This window comes from Cyclopterus lumpus, chromosome 11 (assembly GCF_009769545.1).
Source record: "Cyclopterus lumpus isolate fCycLum1 chromosome 11, fCycLum1.pri, whole genome shotgun sequence".
Taxonomy (NCBI): Eukaryota; Metazoa; Chordata; class Actinopteri; order Perciformes; family Cyclopteridae; genus Cyclopterus; species Cyclopterus lumpus.
Window position 1 is genome coordinate 12,773,274 of NC_046976.1, and position 26,366 is coordinate 12,799,639.

Below are 26,366 nucleotides of genomic sequence, written 5' to 3' on the forward strand. Positions count from 1 at the left end.
ATTAAACCAGCTCCCCCATTTTGCATGCATAGTCTTTAAACAACTGCTTGAAAATGATATTTAAAAAAACATCTATCTAGGGTGGCTTTTCCGGGAGTTTAATAACAACAGGCCCTGAGAGTGATCTGCAGCCTTTAGGCTACAGTGATTCTCCTAGTTCTAAACAATGGTGCTCATATACCAGCTTTATCACAATAAGCCACACAGAGCTTTATTATGAAGCTTGTTGCCAAGGGTTTCTTTGTAAAATTATAATCCTTCTTCCCCTTCCATTCCTTTATCGTACCCAGGATGGCCAGCACCATGCCGTCTTTTAGCACCTCCATGGATCCGGAGCAGACAAAGAAGATGGCTTGGAGTGCGTCGCCCTGTCGGAGGAGGTACTCTCCGGGAGCGCAGAAGGAGGTCTTGATGTGCAGCGAGAGGGAGCGCAGGCAGCCGCGACTGGCAGAGGCAAACAGTGACAGCTCCAGGATCTCCTTGTTAAGGTGCATGGTGATGTCTGATCGCAGCTCGTCCGGGAAGTCCTTCAGCAGCTGTACAGATGATAGGAGGGAGAAAGAGAGAGAGGCTAGACTGAGAGCACAACAGCTGAGAAAGCACATCCATGCTGCAACTCAGTGATTGCATTTCCAGCCTTGGTTGCCTTTGATTGGATTCCTAAGCCATTGTACCATAGGAAACATTAGTGTCAAGTCAAGTTTATTCACATAACCCAAAGTCAATTGTTTGCCTCAGAGTGTTTTTTACAATCTACACAACACCCTATATTTCTTTCTTTTTAAGAAAAAACTTCAGACAAAAGTCAGAAACCTCCCTGTTTCAGGACATTGCTATAAACAAAGCCAAGACGATTGTTCATTGCTTCACACATAACAGCAAATATAATCTGAAAAGGCCCCTTACACAAAAAAGACAAACCATAGCATATCACCAATCTGTCCATCTCCTTGTCGGGACTAAGACCTGGAGCTCACCGTCACATAGAGTTATCAATGAGTCATCAGAGCCAGGCTGACTTTAATCAACAAGTCCATATATAATTCATCTGTCTGGGATTCATCATCATCACTCCATCTAAGCGCTGGACTGGGCTCTGACAGCTGTCTCGCAGGCATTCACAGCCTGGAGGGACGAGCTGCTATTAGACGACTAACTGGTTGCCTCTTTTTCCCTGCGTTTGTCAAGAAATTGTGTTCTTGAAGGGTTCAAACCCCAGGGTTTACAAAATATCCTGTCATACACAAATGACCATGTAAGACCGTTTTCTGTTCTTGTCTTCTGTTCCCTCCCTGTCAGTCAGTGCTGAGGGACACACGTCGAAGAGGATCATGTAGTATTGATCATATTACCACTTGTATGATGGGTTTGAATGTGGATGATGAGGATTGAGAAATATGTGATCTTTCAAATGAATTATTGATCCCTGTATGCTGGCAAAAAAGAAAGAAAAGGATGGTGAGGATTTATACTAATGTAAATGTATATGTGTGTGTGTGGTACCTCATTGCAGTCGATGCCGTTGTTGACCGACCAGGTTGTCTGAAAATACTCCAACATTCGCTGCTTGATGCTCTGCGGCAGGTGATGGACACGTATGAAGTCCTTGAGGTCTTTGGTTCTGGTGTGGTACTGGGACCAGCGTGAGTACATCCTCTGGATAATGGCTGTTACATTACCAAAGACCAATGCATGCATCAGTGCTGCAGGTGTAGAAAGAGAGAACGGGAAATGGATAAGGTAGAGTTTGACAGGGGAGCAATATCGGAGCATAAGCATGAATGAAACAGTGTGAAATAGACAGCGATACAAAATAGGAAAAAACCTTTTGCCGTTTTAATACCAGAAGCATGGCACCAGCAGGGACATATTTTTTTGTTGTGCCTTACTGTAAACTCGACGGTGCCAAAGTGTGGGAGGAGAAACAGCAGGGCTTGTTTCAGTAACAGTGAAGAGAGCAGTACAACATTAATGGGATGACTGGGATACGCTCAAACCAGAGGCCTGTTTCACGAAGCAGGATTTGAGATTATTCAGGGTTTACTCTGGGTTTTCAGTTCCACGAAGGAGGTTCACTCCTCACCTAGATAAATTACCATGGTTACTTGTGCTGAACACCTAATCTGCTTCAGAGCAGGTTGTGTTGGAGATAAGAGATCAACTCATATAAAAGCCCAACCTACTGACCAATCAAAGCTCAGTACATAGATCTAAAATTAATATTACACAAATACAAAGAAATTAAAGTCATAATACAGACTAAAAGCAACAGACACTTGCAAAAAGACAGCTGGCAATACACTTCTGACTGTGTGAATGTGTAAATTAATAGATTTGTAATATTACTGTGTCATCTACAGCACGATATCTGATGATATACATGTGTGTATTATGTTAAGTTTATGTGTTGCAGATGTGTTCTAATGAAGTGTGTGACAACATTTTAGCCTTATTCTTTCATCTGTAACCCTGGTGGTTTGAAATGGACTTGGGAGCAAATATATAAGAAAATCTGTATATATTCTCTCATCATATATTCATATAATATATTCACACGTGTGTCAGCTTCTTGAGCCGTGCATTGCAGTGTGACATGTCGGAGTCGTGTCTCAGGGTCACAAACCGGATGCAGCGTTACTTTGCTGCAGTTACTTTAATGTACTCTGTGGGTGATTATAAATTATGGAAGTAAACCTTCTAACTGTCAGGATCTGTAGTTTGTTTTGTGTTTCCTGTTTTATTGTGAAGTCCTTATCTCTCGTGTCCTCTTTTTCCCTCCTCTTCCTGTCCTTGTGATTGTCTGCCATGTCCCTGATTGTTTCCTCCTGTGTTCAATCACCTGCACCAGCCCTGTGTATTTAATCCCTGTTTGTGTCTTTCCCCTTTGTCAGTTCGTCCTGTTAGGATCACCATAGGTCACGGGGTGAGGTAGTTCTCTGGATTTTTCCTGCAAGCATTAAAGTTGCCTTTGTTCACTATTTGTCAGCGTTTGGGTCCTCTTCTTGCCGTTCTCCCGTGACACTAACTGCTTTGAATTCTGTTTTTATATTTACTTTTTCATTTCCTCCCAAGTCCGTTTCACCCCGCCGGAGTGCATAAGAATGCATCCAAGCAACATATTAATTTAACAGATTTCACATAGTGATCCATAGTACTGTAGATGAAGGAGTGATATTATAGATCTATTAATTTACCCATTCACACAGTTTTTAGCCTGCTGTTCTTCCTGCATTCGGCAGCAATTTTTCAGATAACATAGTTTTATTTTAATTTTTAAAATGTGTCCCTTTACTGACTGTTTTGTGATTGGTCATATGCTGCAAACAACGCCCCTTTTAGGTGAATGAGCTCACAGCCCGAGGGTTGAATGACTGAGTTGATAAAAGCCCTTTGAAATACTCCTTGTATAGAAGGTGCTCTATAAACAAAGTGGATTATTATTATTATTATTTTCATGTCTTCACATTCAAACAGACCTTTCAAAAATCACCCAGCTCGTATGGTATGCTTGCAGCCATATTGACAATAGAGTTAAACGGTAATAAGATTTGCACTCATAAGTGATGAGTTTTACATATTGCACGCTGTATGACAGTCTCCACCTGATAAAAATCCAGACAAAAAAAAAATCTAGATTTTCAAAAACCCAATTTGGATAATCAAAATAAATATTTCTGCCATGTAAATATGATTGCGAATAATTTCACTTGGAAGCTGTGAATTTACGCGATCAAATAAACCGATAAACCATTCAACCAGCTAAAGACTGTATTTACATTCATGTCTTGCAGCCTCCCAGACGGGAACATCACTGTCAGAACCGAGCGGAGCTGATTTAATTGGTTTGACAGATACCTGCCTTTTAGACGCCCACAGATAATGTATTCTCCTAATCACGTTCACTTTCCAGCTGTGCCACAGGTACATTCCACACATCTGAACACAGACTACATGACTAGTCACCTTTTTGTCACTGACTACTTTTTCTGACATGTGCCATTGTTCCTCTTTAGGCATTTACAGTTACTAAATTCCTTCCACAAACCCATTGCATTTGACCTATGCGCTGCTATAAATATGTTTTGTGTTAGTTTTCATTTTGCGTGAACACAAGGGACGGCACGGTTGTGTGTATGTATGTGTGGTTTTTGACTTCCACTGCCCCCAGGCAGCCAGAGACATTTCACTTTTTAGCCGAACCAGTGTGGGGAGCGTCTACAGGGAAAACCCCGTCATGGTGTTTTCTATTCATCCCCAAAATCCAAACATAGAGTAACAATCCAGTTTTAACTGGATCAGACCATCTTGCAAAGGTCTGTTTAATATACTTGCCACTGGAAGAAAATAAGACTGTCTACATGTCATATTGGTATCAGATTCTGTCCATATTACTTTTAAATCTTTAAACCAAGATATCATGGATTAGCAGTATATGTAAATGTAATTCCACAGTATGATTCTATATGCTATAAGACACAAAGAGAGTCATTTCCAAATCACTGTGGACCGACCTTAATGTGACCTCAAAACCTAACATAACATAACATGCACGTGAACGCTGATGTGTGCATTCTGTGTACCTCCTATAAGCATGACGCAAACAGAGAAAATCTTCTCGATGTCAGTGTTGGCCGACACATTGCCGAAGCCCACGCTGGTCAGACTGCTGAGGGTGAAGTAGAGGGAGGCGATGTAGACGCTGCGGATGGCGGGGCCACTGCCGGTCCCATTCACGCCGCCTATGGCATAGTACGGCATCTCCAGACGCTTCCCCAGCTCATGGAGCCATCCTGTTTATTAAATGGGGATAATGATGGATGGAAGGGGAAATTGATGGTTATAGCTGGTATCAAACTCTCATTGTGTTTTTTCAGAGTATGGTCATTAAGAGGCAAACTTGAGAGAACATAAGGACACCGTATCTGTTCTGAGCAGTATTTGCAGCAATAAAAAAAAAGAAGATGTCTTTATACAAAACCTTCCATCTTTCATAGTTTCCAATCTCCTAGCCTCACTGAAAGTCTCAATTCTATCACTCCAAATGCACCGCGTGATTAGTTTTTGTTTTACAAAGAGCTGCAGTGTTCATCTTAAAGCGCATTGCAATGAAGCATACAGATGCAGACAAAGCTAACGGCATTGTTTTCATAGTTATGGAAGTTGTAGTGAGCAGTGCTTTCCTCTGTGCTACATCTAGAGTGAAGTATTTAACAGTGGAAGCAGATCAGATGCTGAGGAACCAAAACTGATCCCTGGTCAGCGCAGTGTGCAGACACGCAGCTGATCCCAGGAGAGTCTCCTACAGACACTGATGAATGGTAATTGGATGGACACCCCTCATAGCTGCCTGACTTCAACATTCAGTTCAGCATCAGAAATACATACTTAGGATACAACACATTAATCCTGCCTCACAGAGAAATGCAGTAATTGGTGGAGAAAAATCTGCATTGTTCTCATGACCCAGTCAATGCTGACCCGGAACCAGTTACGGAAGCAATGGGGCGAGGTAATTGCAAGCAGTGCAGCTCATCGATACTGACCAGAGATCATCCCAGGGTGCCTCATTATACGAGGGACCAGGAGGCTGAGGGGGAATTACAAGAGCAATCATGCCATTCGCTCAGTCAATTTTACAGCACACACAAGCACCTGCATGGAAGCGCGCACACACACAGCTGATGGAATTGTTGCTGTCATATTTTCCATCCAATACATATTTTACAACAGACTTAAGAAATCAATAAAATCGATGCTGTAATGATAAACTTAATTTAGCAGTTAGCTTAAATATTAGGGGACCCAGACAAACACCCACTCAACATAATGAAGCATGATGATTCCATAACATATTTTTTAGCAGGGACCTCTCAACAATAGTTGGGGTCATGTCGATTGTTCTATGGGGAATATTGTATTATTACCGTGTATCTACACCTGGTTGTACATAAACATTAACCTTGATAACCATTGATAGCTTTTCAGAACCATTGTTGGCAGGACTGAGATTAAGCCCCAGCCTTCTATAAAATCTCTCAACTAAAGCCTCAACTGGTTTTCAGTGCGTTCTGTCTCAACCCATTGTCACCATGGTTGATGCTGCAAGGCCCTCATTCCTTGAGCATCATGTATGTGTCATGTTTTGTGCTGAATCAGCACAAAAGCCCTGTTCACACCTAGAATTAATTAACATGCGTCTTGGGTAATGCAATCGCAAATTTGAATGCACCCAAGACACATGGAGGACACATTGAGCTCCGATGACTCAATTTAACCGCATATGGCCACATTCCTTTAGCAGTCTGTATGTGATTGTGTCCTGGGCCACGGGGAACTGACATCCTTTGCGTGAGCGTAAGTACGTACTCATACGTGCGGATCAAATTATGTAAAGTGATGTTCTCAATCTTGGCCGTTTTGGTTTGCCTAAAACACGAAAATAAATAGACACCGTCTGTATTGTTTTGATTTCTTTTTCTTCTTTGAGTTTCCTGCAGACTAAGCAAGGGAAGTGCATTGCCGCCAGTTAGAAACAACAATGCATTTGGTCTTTATAAACGGAATGATGTCCGTGTGTATTCGCAGTGGGGAAGTGATGTCTGATCACAAATGGTCACTCGAGATGCCCTCTAATACCATTTTTAGAGCTGTCCACAGAGCTGCAACAATCATCACTCACACTAATCTAAGCTCCTGCAGATACACTTCCTGGTTTTGGTATGGTGCCTATCAGTGGTAATGGAAGAAGGGATGTTGTGGATCACACTACATTTCTCCATTTAGTTTTCAAACATCAAAAACTGAACTTGGAGGTGTTTTTTGACATTATTGTCCTTCACTCACCGATATCCCAGTTGTAGGCGTTGGCCTCCATCTCCATCTTGCCGATAATGTACCAGATGCAGGCCATCCAGTGGGCCAGCAGGGCGAACATGGACATCAGCAGCGTCAGGACCACTGTGCTGTGCTGCGAGTAGCGGTCCATCTTCTGGAGCAGCCGCAGCAAACGGAGCAGACGTACTGTTTTTAACAGGTGGACCACTGACACCTGGGGACAAAGAACAAGCACCCGAGGTGAGCTTATTCAAAGGATGTTGAGGCCTACATTGAAAGTGCAACTAAAACCCTGTATTGTCTTCACCTCCCTCTCCACAACTATAGCTCCTGATGGAAACATGTGTATTCCTTGCTAAGCAGAGATCAAGAACCACAACTACACAACTCATTGTTCATTTCTTAAGAATTGATGATGATGTACAGGATACAAAGATATGAAGAGAGTGAAACAGAAACTGTGAAAGTGAGGAGCAGGCGCCAAACGTCTCCCCGTTTTACAGACAGTTAATCTCAGGGGAAGAGTGATAAACCAGCACACACACGCTAATAACACTGCCTGGAGTGGTGAAAAGCTCTTAACCATGCTTCATGTCCTCTCTAACATTACTGGCTGCTCATATTCTCTCATATTCTATAATTAGAGCTCGACAAATGCTTGCAAATACATCAACATTATGATCTATATGAAGATTTTCTGATGAAGGAGTCCTTGATTATAAAACGCCAAATTAGAGCAATCAGTTGCTCACAGGAGTGTTTTCTTTTACTATTTTTTCTATCTGCAATGCTCTCTATCATCATACAGATTTTTCTGTCTATGCTCACTCGTTCTTTCACTCGAACAAGCTGAAATACTTTTGCCACGCTTCCCTAGACTGACACACAATGTTCCCTCAAAGTTCCCTTTTACACTTTTCCCACTGCAGCTGTGATGTGAATGTCATCTATTGTGCACCTGCTCCTTAGGCAATCTCCACCGACAGTCTATCATATGTGGCTTGCCATTGTGTATTCCCACTGGAGATACACACACACACACATACACACTCACGCCAATGTATGTTGCATGTGTATTTGTGTGGTGTGTGTGTGTAGGGGTGGTGACTGCGGACCGGTGGAGACTGAACAAGTGGGACGAATATACTACGGAAAAGGAATGAAATGCAATAACAAAAATAAATAAACAGGGAAGTTTGACAAGGGCAACAAAGGAGAGAATACATGTGTTTGTTAGAGAGAGAGAATTACACAGTCAGCATGTTTAAACGAAGCTAAGAGGAGGAGATGTGAGCACCGTCCTTATCAGAGGTTGTGTCTGTGTCTCCAGTATGTTTTATGGTGGGTTTTTCACACTGGCTGTGAGAAATAGAGAACTGGTGCAGCATGAGGGGTAATGAAGCCTCCTACTGTGCCCTGGGGAGAAGCTCCATCTCCTCGCCGCCATCTATCAACACCTATGGAGAGAGCAGGCTGCGCCACATCCCATTCTCCTCCAACAGCAAGAGCAGTAAACAATGCAATGCAGCCAGCAATACATACGCCGCCTGCTACTATCTCCTTCAACTACCACTTCCAGCTCACCCCTGCCACTCGCATTTGCATTTCCTCTTCTCATCAGGTGTGACATTTACATTTAACTACTTGGTTGACTTACTTTCCCTCTGATTTTTAATTCTTACAAATATTTGTGCACGAGACTTAACAGAAAGGCTCATTATTTCTGCCCCTGCAGCCTCACTACGAGCCAATTAGAGAAATGTGACTGATCATGTTTATTTTAATTTATTGATGCAGTCTATTGGGCCAATATGCATGCATAACACTGTTCTCCAATAGAAGCGAGACCATGCAGAATTTTGGGAAAAGGACCACCTCAACTGTGACACAACCGCATTTTCATCCTATTTTGTTTTGTTTAATAGCAACGTTGTTCCTTCAAATATTACTTCAGCACCCTTAAACTACCCCAACAGACAAATAAACAAGCAGATAAATATGAATTAAATATGAATTTGATTAAAAACATAAAATATTCATTTTTGTATTCATTTTTTCTCGAAGGGATATGTTTATTCAAATGATCTTATCACTATGTTTTTGTGAGACACAAAAAAAGAAAACTGACAGTCAGGTCGATCCAGGAAATAGTAATATATAAATGAAAAGAAAAGAAAAGTGTGGAAACAAGCAAAGACGACAGAGATACAACAAAAACAAAAGAAAGATGGACACCAGGGAGGGTGACACAGCGATGAGGCCCCTTGGCTTATTTTGGTGAAAGATGGCTTCTGTCCTCAAAGGGGACTTCAGTCTGAATGCTGCGTCCTCAGAGAGGACACCACGCTGAACGCTCAGCAGCTACTGGCCACTGGCGCTCTGCCTGGTGGGGGTACTGGTGGCCCAGTAGCTCTACACCCAAATCCCATCTGACTGGCAAAGCATTTTATTTCCATTAACAGAGCCTGGAATCAAACAGGCACATTCGCCTGGAGCAGTGTCCACTCCAATAATTCCTGCTTTTTTAGTTGTTATTACTAAATTAGGTTCTGTTGTTCTATCTAGACAAGTATTTCCCACACATGTTGCACACAAATGTAACTTTACATAACTATTTTCACTAGACACATTGCAGGGTCACAAACTGTTTATATTGCCAAGAATTTGAACAAATATTGAGTAATGGATGAATGTAACTTCAGAAAAGAGACTTTGTTCCTTTTAGTCTTTGTCATCTTGATGGTGTTTGTTTGTATGATTTATATGCATCATAGGGATGTCATGTCCAAATTACATTTTGTCAAGTTAATTTCTATTAGTGTAACTGTTGGATGTTGTATTGCAGTTGTGAGTTCCTCATAAGTAGTGTTGATTTGTCACTATATGTGTTTTAATATGCATCCCAGGAGGAATATGACAATAAACAAACTTTGATTCCTAGCAATTGTAAAAGATCCAAAACTGTATATTAGACATTTTGACTCACAATACAGTGATTGAGTCAATAGATAATATATTTCCCTTAACTACTGTAGAGGTTGGCAAGCAAAAACTTCCATAGGCAACCTATCAAAACCCCTGATTGTGCAGTGGGTGGTATCATTCGACCTCGGACAAGACAAGAACGTCTACATAAATGCTCCAGATCTCTTTTTCTTCCTCGATTCAAGTACTCTTAAGGGGCCCATGCATTCAACAAGCAAAGAAAACAGGTTTTAATGATACAGGTGAGATTGTTTTCTCAGCTCTTGAACAGTTTGTGGAATCAATACGCAGAAAAAAAGAGACGCTTGAGCAGCGCTGGAAAGCATTCAATCTATTCTTATGTGCAAATGTGCTGGAGGTGTTGCACTTTATAATGGTTCACTACACGGGGATTAGAGACGGTTATTGGGCAATCCATCAATCATGAGTCATTCCATGAATGTGTATCTATATTTCCTTTAGTATTCCTTCTTCCTTGTTTCCACGTTTCTTTTTACCTATTTTTTAGAAATTGAAATTGAATATATGTTTGATTTATATGATAACTTTATGTAATTATTCATTGATAAAAAGTTAGATCCAAAGAACTATTAAATCAACAATGTACAGTAGCTGACTGGATTAAGCACCAAGCAAATTGTTACTTACCACGCTGACTTTGAAGGCGTAGAGGAGGTCAAAGGGCAGCGCGGCCACCAGGTCGATGATGAACCATGTGGTCAGGTAATGGATGCAGATCTGCCGAGCATCAAAGATCACCTGGCCCGATTTGCTGACATAACTTGTGCGAAAATTAAAAACAATATCTGGCAAGAAAGAGAAATGGAGGTGGGGGTTGTTATTTCTATATAATTGGGCTTAAATTAGATTGAATAGCTATAGTTCATGATTCTCAGGTCTCCAATTCTGAAACTAACCTATGATGAACAGTATCTCCACTGCGATGTCACTGACAGTTGTGCTACGGGTCAGGTCATCATCATCGCCGATGAAGCACACATTGTAGGGCACCGTCACAGCGACGTAGAAGGTGGCAAGTAGAATCAGCCAATCCCAACCAGCTTTGAACGTGCTGTAGTGGAGTAAGATGAATTTGGATTTCTTGGCATCTGCTACTTTGTACTCTGGCAGAGCCGGCGGATCCCCAAACACATTCTGGACAGGATAAGAAAACAGGAGTGATGAAGTAGCAATAAGTTACCTCCACTTACTTTGTTTTGGTGGTCCAACCCCATCATGGAGCCACCGAAGGCTAAGGCCAGTAGACAAGATGTATCATTAAAATAAATAAATATATGTAACCAGGTGGTAAATCTATTCAGATGTAGTTTTTTAATGGACCTTTCTCATTCGTCAGGTTGACTCTAAATGAATGCTAAAGTTGGCTATTTGCAAACAAGTTTGTTATATTAATTTACAATATGATAATATTTTATGTTTAAAGCTTGTTGTGCCACCTCCAAGTGGCCAATAATCATTCAGGTTTAAACTTCTGTCTCTAAACATGAGAAAGGATGCATTACACTAAAGGTTAATGAGAGCCAGAGACATTACAGTAACACGAGCTGTCTGGACCCATTATGTCTTAAAATCATGACTTTTGTTTGAGACATTTGTACTTTATCCTAATCCTTCTGGTCACAAATATGTTTGGTTTGTTATGCTTAAATTAATGCTACAAATAATTGCTGTTCTTGCTCATTGAATGTACTCTGTGACAAAGAGCATCAGTCAGTGCGACACCTTTTGTTTACTTGAGAGCGCCTCTCCACCTATACACACACTATCTCTCCTCAGCTCTTTGCCCTTTTGTCCTTTGATTGTGTCCATTAGGCTTCAATAGCAGCATTGATATTCTCATTTCCTATGTTACAGTCCACCCACAACCACTTCTGAAGGATCATGTTACGTCTTGCCCTGCTGTTTGAAGTGCCCGTTGATACCTTGTTGAGTTTAATCTTGCTCTTCTCTCGGCTGTGGAGGTGACCAGAGATGTGGTAGAGCACTGTACTTCTTCTCAGACGAGCTGAGCTGAAATGAGAGCCTGTTTTCACCCTGCCGCGCCGTCGCTCTGTAAACACACACAAATACACAAACGTTAGTGCACATCCCCCTGACAATACTTTACCCCCATGTTAACTCCTGATGACTGAAATCAGTCATTATGGTTGATGAAATACATAATATCGCCCCCCTGAATAAGAAACAGGAATATTGAACAGGAAGAAGGTGTCATTTCTGAGCAAATTGCACAATTTTCTTTTGTAAATGTAAAGAGGTTTTCGCCTCTTGTCAGGCCACAGTTGAAAATAAGAATTTGTTCTTAATCTGTTTTGCCTGGCTAAATAAAGGTTAAATAAAATAAATAAATAAAAAGAGAACACGAGTTAACTGTTGTGATTTATAATATTTAGCCATACATTTTGGTTATTGTGTAAAAACACTATCTCCAGATAAACAGTGCAATTTTCACTTAAGTGTAGATTCTCTATGGTTGATTGCTACCGAGGTGGGTTTGTGTGTGCTTGCGTGTGTATTTCTTCCAAGTGTATTGTATAAAGTGGATCATGGAGGAGGGAAGTGTTCAGACTGAGCAGATGGGTAATGGGAGAAGGCACTTTATTGCTGCTGGGTTCTGGGCCCCTCTCTGAACCCACAGGAAAAGGACTAAGGCCAGATTGGCTGGAGGGGGATAACGGTAATAACAAAGCTGGAGAAAAGAAGTGATAACTGCGTTTGAGTGTCCTTTGGAAAGTGTGTGCGTGGACCCCAGACTAGGCGAACAGACAGGAGCCATCCATAACGAGGCGCAGCCTTGGGGGACGAGGCACGGCAGGAGCATAGAGATAGAGACACACTTATTTTTAGATCTAATGAATATCCCTCCGCTTTTATAGCCCTTCTTGTTGGGGTAGAGGAGGGGAGTACAGGTGGGGAGGGGTGGGTGTTGTGTATAAGGGGGGAGGTTGTCGGCATGTAGGGCAAATAGGGAAGGCGGGAATGTACTGTAAAAGCAGCTGTGGATGAGAAACAGAGGTGGCGGAGAGAGAGCGGGCGGGTGAGGAAAAGACAGAGAGAGCTGATAAGGTGAGGAGAGGAGACGGGGGAACAGAGAGGGGACTGTTGATGCCAGAGACCGGGTTTCCCTCTTATGCACACATAGTCCACATTGTGAGCGCTAACGGTTCACATCCGAGGTGTCTGTCAGTCCTTGAAAGGCTTCCTCAGTGTGCATGAAAACGCCCCATTGATGCCATAGTGTCTGCATATGTCCAGGTTCTTCATATTGGTCTTTTTTTAACACATTTAGTGATTTATTATATGTCCGTAATCTTTTTCTCTACGCACTTTGTAACTTTGACATTATACAAGCCCAGTTTAGTTATTTACTAACGCTTCTGCTCTGGCTTAAAGAACCCGTCTTTCTACAACTGCACAGAGAAAGTCATGAAAATGTCAATGTTTTGTGAGATTTCAAGGCATATTTTAATTTACTATATGTCAGACTCAGCGAAGCGTTGTTCTCTGTCTAAAGACATGCTGCATCAGCCTCTTTCCTTTTCTATGAAAAGCATTTCATTATGGGGGCAAAATAACTTTGCTTTCTGCTTCCTGTTCTCCCTTATTTACAATAATGAGAGTAGTTAGGCAAATCAAGGGGAGGCAGATGAGAAAGGTCAGGTTTGCTGACTCCACAGATGCACCCATACATTGCTTTGTAGGAGGCTTAAGGCTTTAGCTTAGGTGTTGCGCATAAGCTTTGAGGAAATTGATTTTGAGGGCATAATTTGCAACTTTGCTCTTTGTATTTACATTTATGAAGAAAATGATTTTAAAAAATACTGTAGGGAAGGATACAATAGAAAGGTGTGTCATTATATTTAATCTAGCGATTTTTGGCTCATCCGGCTGTACATTTATGTCTCCTAATAATTATGTTCACATACTGCTGCGTTCCAACTACAGCTTCATTTTGAAAGACATTTAATGCCACTTGAATTACTTTTTTTAACATCATGTCACAAAATATTACAGAACAGAACATTATGGAAAATGTTCACTATTTCAGGTTTTCCTCCAATATCTGGCTCTTTCAATACAACATCCACTCGTACAAAACAGCTTAAGTATATTTGTAATTTTCTTCATGTTTTTTATGTTATGTTGAGGCACTCCAAACACTTTGGGAAATGCTAGGGGAGGAATGTGGTCTTAGTTAAATAAAGAACATTTCAATAATTTCTTGATCAGGAGAGAGGAGGTATTTTTGTTAATTATTGAGGCTTTAATGTATTCATCATATAGATCTAACCTTTTAATTACTGCTGTCAAAGTGCACCAGATTGATGAATTTAACTATAAACACTCACAATTGTTGATTTTGTCCACAATAGCCAGCACTGACATTTGCAATTTGGTCCAATATAAAAAGGCGTCCACACTTGTAACCTTGTAGCACTTGGCTTTACATAACTAAAATCCAACATTTGAGAGCTTTGCTAATGAGTTGACATTTCCCTCTCTCGTCTGTGGACCATTATAATCCATTCAACAACAACACCCCTTCTTTTACAAGACATGCATTCACATACTGACCTTCCTTCTTGTCCTCTTGGATGGCTTTGGCTTTAGTATCAGTGAGTCCTTAAAGGAAGCCAGGAAAGAGCACCACGTCTCCCTTCTCATTCTTAATGGGCACAATGTCCAGCAGGCACCAGAACAGCACAGCTGAAAGAGAGAGACGCTCTTATTTACACGTTTAAACACCATCTCTGATTACATTCTCCATGTGTGTGTAGAGCAGAACAGTTTTGATCTTCAGACTTATTAGTAAGCCCATTACAGTTTGAGGTCCCTGGGGAGAAGCAGATCCTGAAATAGACCAAGTCGTTGTTCCCCAGGCACAGCAAAAGATGAATCCATCTCTGAGGTCCCATCTCCTGCTAAATGGATTGCTGTTCAGAGGAACTGCAGGTGGGCATGTGTATTTCCGCACCAGCATTCGTGTGCTTATGGTCATTAAAGTATCACTTTTTTTTTCATGTGATTCATCAGAAAGATTGAAAGGTAACGGAAAATGTCAAGTATTATGATTCTGTTCATCATACTTCTTCTTGTTCATACGGCTAATCAATATTTTATATTAACAGTGGATTAAATGACGATGACCAACCCTCTGATAATTAACACCAAACACTGCAGTTCCATGGAGCATTTTTACATCTTTATTAAGCACATTGAAGCTTTCTTTAACTTGGTTTCCACCGAGCTTGTTAATGCGACTGGTGAACAATGAACATAGTCGAGCATCTATCAGCATAAGAGACAGATGTTCGAACATGAATGCTTATTTCCTAATGTATTCACTACATTTGACATGATACACCTTTTCAATTTGGGAAACAACATGGTCGGACTTCTGTTCTCCTTCATTTTGTCTCTGGGGGTTGGAATTCAGTTTAATCGGTACCATGCTGTGTCATTTCCACCACAGTGTCACTGGTGTATTTTTTCCTTTTAATTTGATCAGATGTGGGGTATTTTTCATCTTTCCTCTTTGATAGTTTGTATATTAAATAATTTTGTATTTGAAGGTCAGCTAATATTTTTGTTTTCTTTACCCTCAAATAATTAGATTATACTTATGTAGGTTTTGTCAAGATGGATGTCTTCAATGCAGCGGTCATGGTCTACTTTTCATTCTTTGCTATTCAGCGACTAGAAGTAAATTGCTGATTACAAGGGATTTCCCACGGAGTTCCCTCCCCTCACTCCCACTCACTAAATCTTCCTTGCCTGGTGATGACTCAATCACAGCGTTTGTGTGTGTGTGTGTGCGCGTGCGCGTGTGTGTGTGTGTGTGAATGTCTGCATGCCAGCAAGAGAGAGAAAGAGCGTTGCTGATTGCTCAGGCTGACACACGGAGGACAAACCGCGTCAGCTACATTTACTTTCAGGCCTCCGCTGTGAAGAGTGGAGAAAGCGGGATGAGACAACATAAAGAGGCAGGGAAGGAAAAGAGGGAGATTAGCATGGGAGACAGACAAACAGACAGCCACTATACGACTGAATGTGGAGATGGTAAACGATGTGGCTGAAAAGAGAGACAGGGGGAAAAGAAAAGTAACGAGGAAAGAGAACAGAAGGGAAATGGGGATCTGTGTGTATGTGTGTGTGTGTGTGTGTGTGTGTGCATGAGACAGAGTGACGTAGACCAGTGGTTCGCAACCTTTTTTCAGTGATGTACACCCTGTTGAAATAGTTTTTCAGCCAAGTACTCCCGAACCAGCAAGTATTTGTATTTTAAACCAATAAACATAAACATAAACATAAACATACACTTACATTTTATTGAATATTAAATAACTATTCTTAAAGGATTTTAGAATTTATTATAATTTTAAATATGTTTAGTTTTTTTATCTCATTGGAGTGCCTTCACGTGTACCGCCATTTGAGAACCACTGACGTACAGTCACAGTCACTGAGATTGAATAGTAAAAAGTAACTTCCATTAGAAATTATCAGAAGATCCAGAATAGCGACTGAATAGTGAAAGTATTTCAACAACATATTTCCAAAATATGAAAATGTTGATACTGTTTGACAAACAACCGGTTTCTCTTGATTTGTGAGACAGCAGCTGCAAAGACATTCCCCAACAAACAGTAACGCTGCCTGTCGTGGTTAAAACACAACTGCAAGAACATGAAGCATGAATGTGAAGGAAACGATAACAGTCATGCGAGGGTCCATGGCATCACAGCAAACATGTATCCACTGATGCCGAGATGTGCTCATTATTTTCGGCATCATTTTGCTCACTGGCCAGCTGACTAATCAGTGAGCCAAACCGCACCACGGTTCAGTGTAATCAAAGGAGACTTGGGTCGAGGAGTCATGAGCTGATAGCCATGAAAGTTTAATGTGTGTCAACTTTAAATGATAACTGGAGGACCTCTGTGAATGATTGCTTAGTTTAATCAGCTTTTAATGAGAATGAGCCAATAAAAAAGTTATACACCCATTAATCCATCCATGGGTCCATGTAAGACAATTTAAATGTGGCTTCTCCAGAAATAGCCACGGAGAACTGCCATCCATTTCAGTCAAAGTCCAATTTGGTAACCACTGTGTCTGTGTGTCCTCTAATGGCTTTCTGAACTTTGGGTTCAACACTTAATTGGTAATAGGAAGACATAGTCTGTGTTTTATGGTAAAGTGACTAGATATGAGCACTAGAGAGCAGCAAAACGTTGACCAAATTCAACCAATTCAACAACTAAAAGCCAAACTGTGTTTCCACTGCTTACCTGTCTTTTTGTAGAACATGATCTCATCTTTAAACTCCTTTCGCTCCTCCAGGGCGTCGTCAATGCTGAGGATGATGCTTTCACTGGTCTCTGGGCCGAACAGGAACTTACAGGCACAGCTCTTCTGCATAACCTCGGCCCGGGAGAAGCCTGTGAGCTCGCAGAAGCCATCAGAGCAGTAGACGATGGGAAAGCCCTTCAACACCTGTGCATTAGCCAGGATGAAGTTGCTGTCTGCAGGAGAAAAAGGAAGAAGACTCAGAGAATTGCTGAGAGGACAAAGAGGTGCTGAGGTAATTACATCAGTCTTTAGGTTGTGGGGGAATGGAAGTACGGTAACTGGATCTCTCCTGCTTGTCCAGATGTAGAAAACCTCATGGATGTCTATTGTTTCCCTGATTTTAAAGGAATAATGAGCAGCTTTTGCTACATTTTTAGGAAACACACTTTTAAACACAGTTTAACATATTTTCCCATTGAATGCAGTGGCATAAAAAGATAACATCAAATGTGTTTTTCTGACTTTAGGTAAGAAGGAAAAGTAGAAAAACTCCCCACAGACCAATCTATAATTTTATACAAATCATTATTTTGCTCCTTCAAGAATCCCTGGAGGTCCCAATAATAATCCCTGTAGACAACCACAGACCTTTAGCGCTTCAAATATCTGTCCAAGCAACGTATGAATAGGATTAATTAACACTGGTAATAGTAATTGACGTTAAGAGAGTGTTTTTAAGCTTCAATTAACTAAGCATGAAAAGGGCTATACTTTTGTTTTGGCCACTTGGGAGAAGCACAACAAGCTGTAAACAAAACATTGGCATCATTTCAGCCGAATAGATTTAGCTAACGGTTTCAGATTTTCACATCCAGCAGACATTAACATTTATTTGGAGTTATATTTCTGGTCGACAAATGCAGGTTAAATGGTTAATTTCGTTACCAGCCACGACAGCAACGCTGACTTTGTTTTCATCTTGTAAGTCTGTGTGTTTGTCATCATGGCAACATGTGACCCTGGAGACACCAACTGTAGCGGGAACTGAGTACTTCGCCAGGTGTTATATTTCTATATGGCTGTGGACAGATAGTCACCGCGATAGCGTCACAACCGTTCAAGATGCTGTCGCGAAACTTTAATAAGGGCGCTGGAAATAGGGAGGAAGTGTGCAAGGTATCATAGTCCCCCCCCCCCCCCCCCCCCCCCCCACACACACACACACACTTTAGATGAGGTGATCCCATCGCGAGATGGTCTCTAGTTTAGCTGTTTTTGGTTTCCACCAACTCCAGAGAAACATACTGTATCTGTCTCTTTTCCTAAATGCTAGATACTCGCTAACTTTGTCTGTCTTTGTCTGTTCTGTCTTAGAGAGTGCAGTGGGTTTAACAGAGCTTTTTGATGAGAACAGCTGCTGCCACAATATGAATAAAAAACAAGTTGGTGAACCACCTGAAAGATGCTGAAACGCTGAGGGGAAAAGCAGCGATGGGTGGTAATTTACTGTGTGTTGGTGATTTGATTGATCAGAACAGCTTTAATGTTTTTTTGTCAGATGGAACTTATGACGACCGTTTTCAGCTTGACTTTAGCCAGATAATCTAGGATGCTGTACCACCAACAGACCACTGCCCTCGCAGCTCCCACTTTTTAAACTTCAGATAATGATAATGGATGCAAATTCAACTGGTCAATGAATTGCTCTCAATAGCCATTGGGGCTAAAATGTGACTTTTTACCACAGCAATATACAGGCTGATGAGCTCCTCAGCTTAGGTAGACATAGGTAGGCATGTGTGGGATGCAACATGAAGGTAATCTACCTCAATAACAGACTGATTTATCTGTAAACTGAAGAGCAATAGAATCATACGCTTGAAACGCATACCCTCCAGTCAAGAAACTGACCTTGAATCACTTTTAGTGAGAGTTGCCGTAGAGAGAGGTTACGTGTTAAGGTGAAATATGGGTAAAGAAAAGAGTGAGATAATAAAGCATGAGTGGAGAATCAGTGAGGAATCTGCTGGAGTGCTGACAGTCAAAAAATATAATTGCATGACTGCTGAAGTCGATCATAATTAATTAGACTATTAATGTCTAGTTCTAAATATTGAAGCGGACCAGCTGTTTATACCTGAATTCATCTATCAGGGCACACAAACACACACACATCCATTCACACAAACAAACACCCACAGTGCCAATGAAGCGCATAATGATGCTGAGCTGTGCTGATAGAAAGGTAATGTTTACAGTGCAATGCCTATTATACAAGACAGTGGATCATTATGGTTTCGCAGATTCTATAATGTGTGTGTAGGTGTATTTATTTGTGTGTGCACCTGCTCAAACTAGCCCCCTAAGCCACACACACACACACACCCACACCCACACACACATATATTTAAAGGTACATGCAGCATTAAATAATTATACCTGGTACATTTGGAGATATTAATAGAATAAATAATTGAGTCACACCCATTAAGCCACACACAGAAAAACACAAAGCGACGTGAGCTTGTTTATAATCATTGCTGGAGACATTCTGCAAAGCGACTTGTTTCAATTAGCTTTCATTACAAAAATCAATTTTCTGCATCAATAATTCCTTTTTCCACCAACCCCAATGTTTAATTGTTTTATGTTGTACGTCAGGCTTTGTTGAAGGAAACCACCTTAGATTTGAAGAGGGAATTCAACAGCGGAGAACGAAACCCTTGTATTCGTCCCTCAAGAGGAATGAGCAACATGTCCTTTTTTATTATCCCATTCAGCGATCAACAACTGCTTCTGTCACCTGCCGGCACTTGCTGTCAGGAATGTGGGACCAGAGAAAATACCAAGGGGTTCATTTACAAATAAATTATCATTTTGTTTTATTAAAGCTTGGGTATTATTTTCATCATTTCTGTTACTCAGCAAAGTATTTGCTAAGAACAAGGAGCATAGCATTGCGAGTTTGGCTACAGTGTCAACAAATGCTAACCAAAAGCAACAATGCATCATTCTGTCTCTAAATAATATCTGACTTTTCTGGCCTGTCTGATGCTCTGAGCCCCAAGTCCATTTGTTTCTGAAGGCATTCATCTATCAAAATCGGTCAGAAAAATATACTTTAGTTGCTTAAAAATGCTGAATTTGTTCATAATACAGCCGAGAAACTGTAGTTGCTTGCAAACGTTACTCAAACAAAAGTAAATAGTGTATTTTTATTTGGTGCTCTAAGTAAGTACTGTATGTCTGGCAGCAGGTATGTGGGTTTGACTCAAAATAAACTACAATGCCATTTTTCAGCTAAATGAAGGTATACACGAGGCGTGGCTTATCAACGTGTTGTTTTAAAGATTTTTGGAAAACAATAGTGGATCAGAGAAATAATATCAGATATAAAATATGTGTTAGTTGGATACATTTCCTGAGATTAGCTTATGTTAAAAAATATATATATTTACAATTTATAACAATTTGTTATGATTTAATGTTGGTGATATTCCTGCACAGAGAAACTGTGTGACTGATTGATGTTTCCAATAGACAGTTAGGGTAATTATTTAACAGTTCACCTACTATCTTCTCTTATAAATAATTTGGCTACGCTGGAGGTCTGATCGTCTCAATATTCATTCTTGTTCCATCTGATTTCTTTATAGCGTGGATGTTTCTGGGATCACTCAGCAGTTTACCATTATGCAGTCTTAAAATCACTGACAGGAAGTTATGAAAATAAAACCCTAGTCGTATTAAACTGTAGTTGTGTTTGTGGAATCAACACAGAGGAATAAAACGCATTGACAGTGATACCCCTTCACGAAAAAGGAAAAACTCAACGAGAATGTCATGTCAGCGGCTCTGCTGTGACTGCATGGCCCAGACAGATGGTCAGAGTGGGTCTCAGCCTTGGAACCGGCTGTCAGACTTGAGGCCCCTCAGGCTCCCGGTGAGCAAGACAGAAGCCGACTGGTAGCAGCTCCCTCGAGCACTAAGATGGTGTTGATGGAAAACGCATGTTTACAGCAATAATATACAACTGTGTTTGAGAGTAGATTCCTTTGGTTGGATATAATTGACAGATGTGCAGTTTGTTGTTTGAGGGTACTTAATTCATGTGTATGGAGGAGAGGCAAAGTGTCTTGTATCTTGTTTTGTGATGCAGATTATCAAATGTACACCGATTACATAAATGGACACGCGAGCAAAACACACTGTTCTCACCTAAAAATGTGTTGTTTTACAAGAAGACACATTGCAACCAAGTAAGTAGACTGACATACTGTATAACTACATCTCCATATTGCAGTGTCAAGAAATACAAGAATTTAAAGGCTGGTCTGAAGGTTCATTGCGGATTTTAAAGACCCTAAAAAAAATATTCTGGCTTCTTTTATGAGTGATGGGGGTCTTATGTGAACATACAACTTTGATCAAAGTTGGAACCATTATGGTTATTTCACTTTTTGGCATTAGTGTCGTCTTTTTTCCTCATTGGTTTTAAAATCAACCACTCCTCCACGGACCTTATGAAGCCTAGCTGTGCATTTGGATTTTCTTAAAAAGTACAGCCTACAGATTTTAAACTGTCCCTTCAACTGATGATTATTTAGTCATTCATACTTAATGTTTTAGAGAAATGCTTACTTTTTAAAAAACGAGTTTCGGGACCTCTATGAATTGTTTGAACACTTGTTTATTTGTGATGTAATTTTTGCTTTATCCTTTCCACCAAATGACCTCATTTATCCTTTTCTCTAACTTTTTTTCTCCTTCTCCCTCCAACTGTCCTACTTACCCTGGCTCTTTCCTTTCCTCCTTCCTCCTTTGCAAATACACCAGCATTCACTTATACCTTTCTCAGCCATATTCCTACCTTTGATCCCTTCTTTCCTTCCCTCCCTTTATTCCTCTTTTCTTTCAATCACTCCCACTGTCCTTTGCTCATATTTCCCTCTGAGCTGTTCTTTATGTCCCTCCTAACGTTTTGGATCTCTCCACCTAATTACTCTTCATCTCTTCTCTACCCTTGAAATTCCACCAGACTATATCCTTCTTTTCCCCGATTCATTTATTTCCTTTATTTTTTGCACATGTTCACCTTTTTCCCCACCGCCTCTCCATCATTTTACTATCTTTCCTCTGCACCCGAAACTCTGTTAAAGGAAAAGTCTGAATCATCTCTATCTGAGTCCTTTTCAGATTTCACCTCACTCTCTACCACTCCACCACCTCCCTTGTGTCTCTCTCTTTTGTTTCTTTTGTTTCTCCTCTGGATCTTCTCTCTTCTGTCTCAACCTCTTCATCACCTCCCCTTTCTCTCCTGTATCGGTCTCTCCATTCTGAATTTCTTTTGGCTAATTGCTTTGGTGTAGAAGCCCATATATCACCTGCCCTAATGCTCTGCACTATTGCATGACAGCTGCTGGAGAAACTCCGCAGGGACACAAGAGGGGGAGCGGAGAAGGAAAGACTGAGACAAAGAAAGAGAGAGGAAGGGCAGAGGAGAAAAGAGTGCAGGGAGAGAAGAAGGGCGATGAGAGATGGTTACAGAGCCTTTTAATGCAATAAAAGTCAACATTAGTGCTGTATAATTGTTGGTGAACAAGTGGTTTATGCAAGCTACAAATAAAAGATCATTTCAAGTGTAATTATATCATCAAAACACCAGCGAGAGTGCTGTTCTCGCATTAATTGCAGTGGTTTGTAGAGTTATGTTTGAACAGTATGAGCTGGTTGGGCAGACACCAAATAAAAGATGTTCACGTCTTCTTGGCAAGTGACCCTTTGTGACAAAGTAATGACTGGAAGAAGTAGCGCTGTTACCGCATCGCAGTTGGCATCATGCCTTCGACAAACAGTCAGCATCTGTATCTTTTTCGGCCACAATGTTTTCAAGTCTTAATCAAGTAGTCTTTAGCCAAGCTAGCTGCAAGGCTTTAGGGCCGGCAATGTTCGTTGGTCTGTCAGTCATTTGGTGCACCATATCGTGTGTGTTGGCATAACATTTGGTCGATGAATATGTCTTTCTATGGTGAACTCTGTCTTCTATTCTAGTGCTACAAGAGGTTGTGCCTCCATGTTTTGCACACTATAGTGTAATAATAATACAGTGTATAATGTAATTGGTTAATGCCTTTATTTGTGGTGCAAAAGCTACAAAAAAACATCGCTTTTGTGTGAAAGTATTCAACAACAGGAAATAGAGTGACGTGTGCATTTATCGCACGAAAAAAACCCTGCCGGTATGTAAAGGTTTTAACACTCTCGTTGTGTGCATGTTGGCACAATGATGTTACCACTTTACTCAAAGCACCACTGTGCCAAAGTCGGACTCTTTTATCCCAACAACAGCACAACAACAAACAATGACAATATGGTTTAGATTGGAGGACTTGTTGGAGTTTACTTTCTCAGCAGGTCAGTTCTCCAATAACTAGGTAGGTCAGAAGAAAACGACACTCTCCAAAACAGATAGAACAGTAGGGGAGAGGTGAGTGTTTGTTACCTTGTATACACACTGCTTCGTCCCAGATTGTGGTTTTAAACTAATTTACAAATGCTCCACATGCACATTCACCAGCTCCTAGACAGCCCTATGACAACACCCAAAGTAACCACTGAGCTATTTACAGCACAACAATTCATATGATGGGTGAGCAAGCATGATAAAGCACTGGAGTAATAGAAAGAGAGAGAGAGGGTAGCAGAAACTGACCGAGACACAGCAGGGGGAAATGGATTGCAACGCAGGTGAGAGACTGGACGATGGGGGGTGGGAGGGTCAGGGAAAGAGAAGGGGAGACTGAGAAATATACAGAGGGAGACAGATGAGAGTTGGAAAGGGATACATATTGATGGGGTGAGATGTAGCCATGAGAAGGGGAATGATGAAAGATGGAGATGGAGTGTGGTAAAAATTGTCAGGGAAGTGGAGAGATGGATGGAAAGACCTACTCACCCCTTTGCAAGAATTCATGGCAGCCTCTCAGAAACTGCTATAAAGCAGTCACATAACCACAAAAAAAGTCACTCTAGAGTTTCCATAGTAACGGACACACACCATAGCAACCAAGGTTACAACTGTACAGTGTTGTGTATACTAAATCTAATCAACACTGTTATTCAATTAATGTTGCACTCCCTGTACTTTATCAACAAATTGTAGGTATTCATTTATTTGTCTTGATGTCAGAGATTACACATGTTTATACATTTGGAAGAGATACAGTAATAGGACATATTTGCACACATTCACAGAGCCATTCACTGGAGAGAGAAAATCATTAGAAAAATCCACATTCTTAATCACTTCTGTGGCGTTTTCTCACACAGTCCCCTGGGCTCTCACCAATTGAAACATTACACCAGTACATTCCTAAAATTTGCAAGCCCGTCTCACAACTTCTTCTGTTTTTGTTATCTTCCTCTCTTTGTCAGTATCTTTTTCACCTTTGATTCTCATTCTCAAAATGTCTGTCGTAGCCTCCTTCTCGCTTTCTCACAAAACCCAATGATGCCATTACAAAAATGAATTGAGTCTAAAAATGTCTGACTTCACCAAGTCTCCCAGTGGTGAAACCCTGTCTGTCGATCGTGTTGGACAGTCCATTAGAGACGCCGATTAGGATTGTAATCTCGCTAATTAGGTGGCTTAACAAGGCAGAACGTCCACGGTAACTAGGAGACACTCATACAGAAGTTTGGTGTAACAGACAAGGTACTGTGCACCTTTTAAGTGCACAGTAATAACCAAGTTTAGTGACCTTTCAACTACTCTGTTCTGATGATGATGATGATGATGATGGCTGTATTATCACAACAAAATACTTGGTCAAAGCAAAGCCAGTGGATACTGCTGGGTTAGTTAAAACATGTTGTCTTGAGGCAAGTAGTTGTTCTTTAAGGGTATACACTGGAGCAGCAGGCAGCTTTTCAGCAAGAAAAACTAAATACAGCAGACAGACAAAGTTAGCAACTATTTGTAATCGTTGTTGTACCTCACTTTGACTCCTGGCCTGAGTCTTTGCACCACCACACCCCGGTCATGGCAGTACAATCTGGCCATGACAGACTCAGCGAAGGAAACTAACCTGTTTTCTTGGATCCGCCTGTATTTTGGTGGGTCTCTTGGCCATAGAGGGGGATTCTACGACCACAAGTGGACCCAGCAATGGACCCATTCGAGGGGACCCGCCTGGCTTTTGGTGGGCCCGGTAACCTCCAGAAGGGACGTTACGACCGCCATATGGTCTCAGCACCTGAACCAATTGAGGGGACACGGCTGGCTTATGGTGGGCCTCGTAGCCTCAGGGGCAAGGTTCGCGCCTCCCCAGCCCCGGAGTTGGGGGGCACCGAACCGGACCGCGTCAACGTTTTTTTCCTGCTGCCGCCTCCATGCTGCAGCCCACGTCGGTTCTGACTCCCTGTGTCCTGTCGGCGCTCCAGCCAAGCCCCGCTCCCCATGACCTGTCGCCGCTTCCGACTCCAGACCCAGGGGCCCCTTCGGCACCGCTTCCTGCTCCAGACCCCTGCTCTCCTGAGCCTGGTTTCCCAGAGCCCGGTTTCCCAGAGCCCCGCTCTCCTGAGCCCAGTCCCCCTAAGCCCGGTCCCCCAGAGCCCGGTTCTCCAGAGCCCGGTTCTCCAGAACCTGGTTCCCCAGAGCCCCATTCCCCAGAGCCCTGTTCCCATCCTCGGGCCCACCCCTTGGAGCGCGTCCATCCGCCTGGTGTCCGGCCCGCCCCCCCCCCCCCCCCCCCCCCCCGCCCCCCCGGTCGTGACACTATTTGGTGAAACATTTAGCTAAAGCACCAGATATTCCTCTCCTCAAACTCTGAAACAGAGCAATCTGTCAAATCGTCACAGAAAAGTGTTGGAAAATACTCTTTGCGTTCTCAGGACTTCCTGACGCTCACTGTCCCAAATACCAGAACGGAAATGGGGAAAAGGGCTTTTGTGTATTCTGCACCCTCATCCTTAGAATAATTTAAAACTCAAAGAACTGATACCACTTACTGCTTTTAAATATAAAATCAAAGAACTGGAGGCAGGTTCCCAAAAAAGTCAATGTTTCTTAAATTAACTTGGTTATGTCACTGTCTCTTAACTTTTAATTTCTTTTAACTTGTCTTGTTCTGTGTTTTTTGTTTGTAACTATGTGTTTCTTATGTTGCTGCCTGTCTTGGCCAGGTCACCCTCGAAAAAGAGATTTTTAATCTCAATGGGATTCACCTGGTTAA

General features: G+C 41.5%; 1 protein-coding gene across 1 annotated transcript in view; it reads right to left on the reverse strand.

Annotated features, from left to right (window-relative positions):
* Positions 1 to 26,366, reverse strand: part of kcnh8 (potassium voltage-gated channel, subfamily H (eag-related), member 8) — a 42,712-nt gene that overhangs the window by 11,605 nt on the left and 4,741 nt on the right. Inside the window, 9 exon segments of the mRNA XM_034545194.1 lie at positions 287 to 536; positions 1,504 to 1,703; positions 4,581 to 4,790; positions 6,844 to 7,048; positions 10,468 to 10,625; positions 10,737 to 10,974; positions 11,763 to 11,890; positions 14,416 to 14,547; positions 17,133 to 17,366. Coding sequence (XP_034401085.1) covers positions 287 to 536; positions 1,504 to 1,703; positions 4,581 to 4,790; positions 6,844 to 7,048; positions 10,468 to 10,625; positions 10,737 to 10,974; positions 11,763 to 11,890; positions 14,416 to 14,547; positions 17,133 to 17,366 — 1,755 coding nt within the window.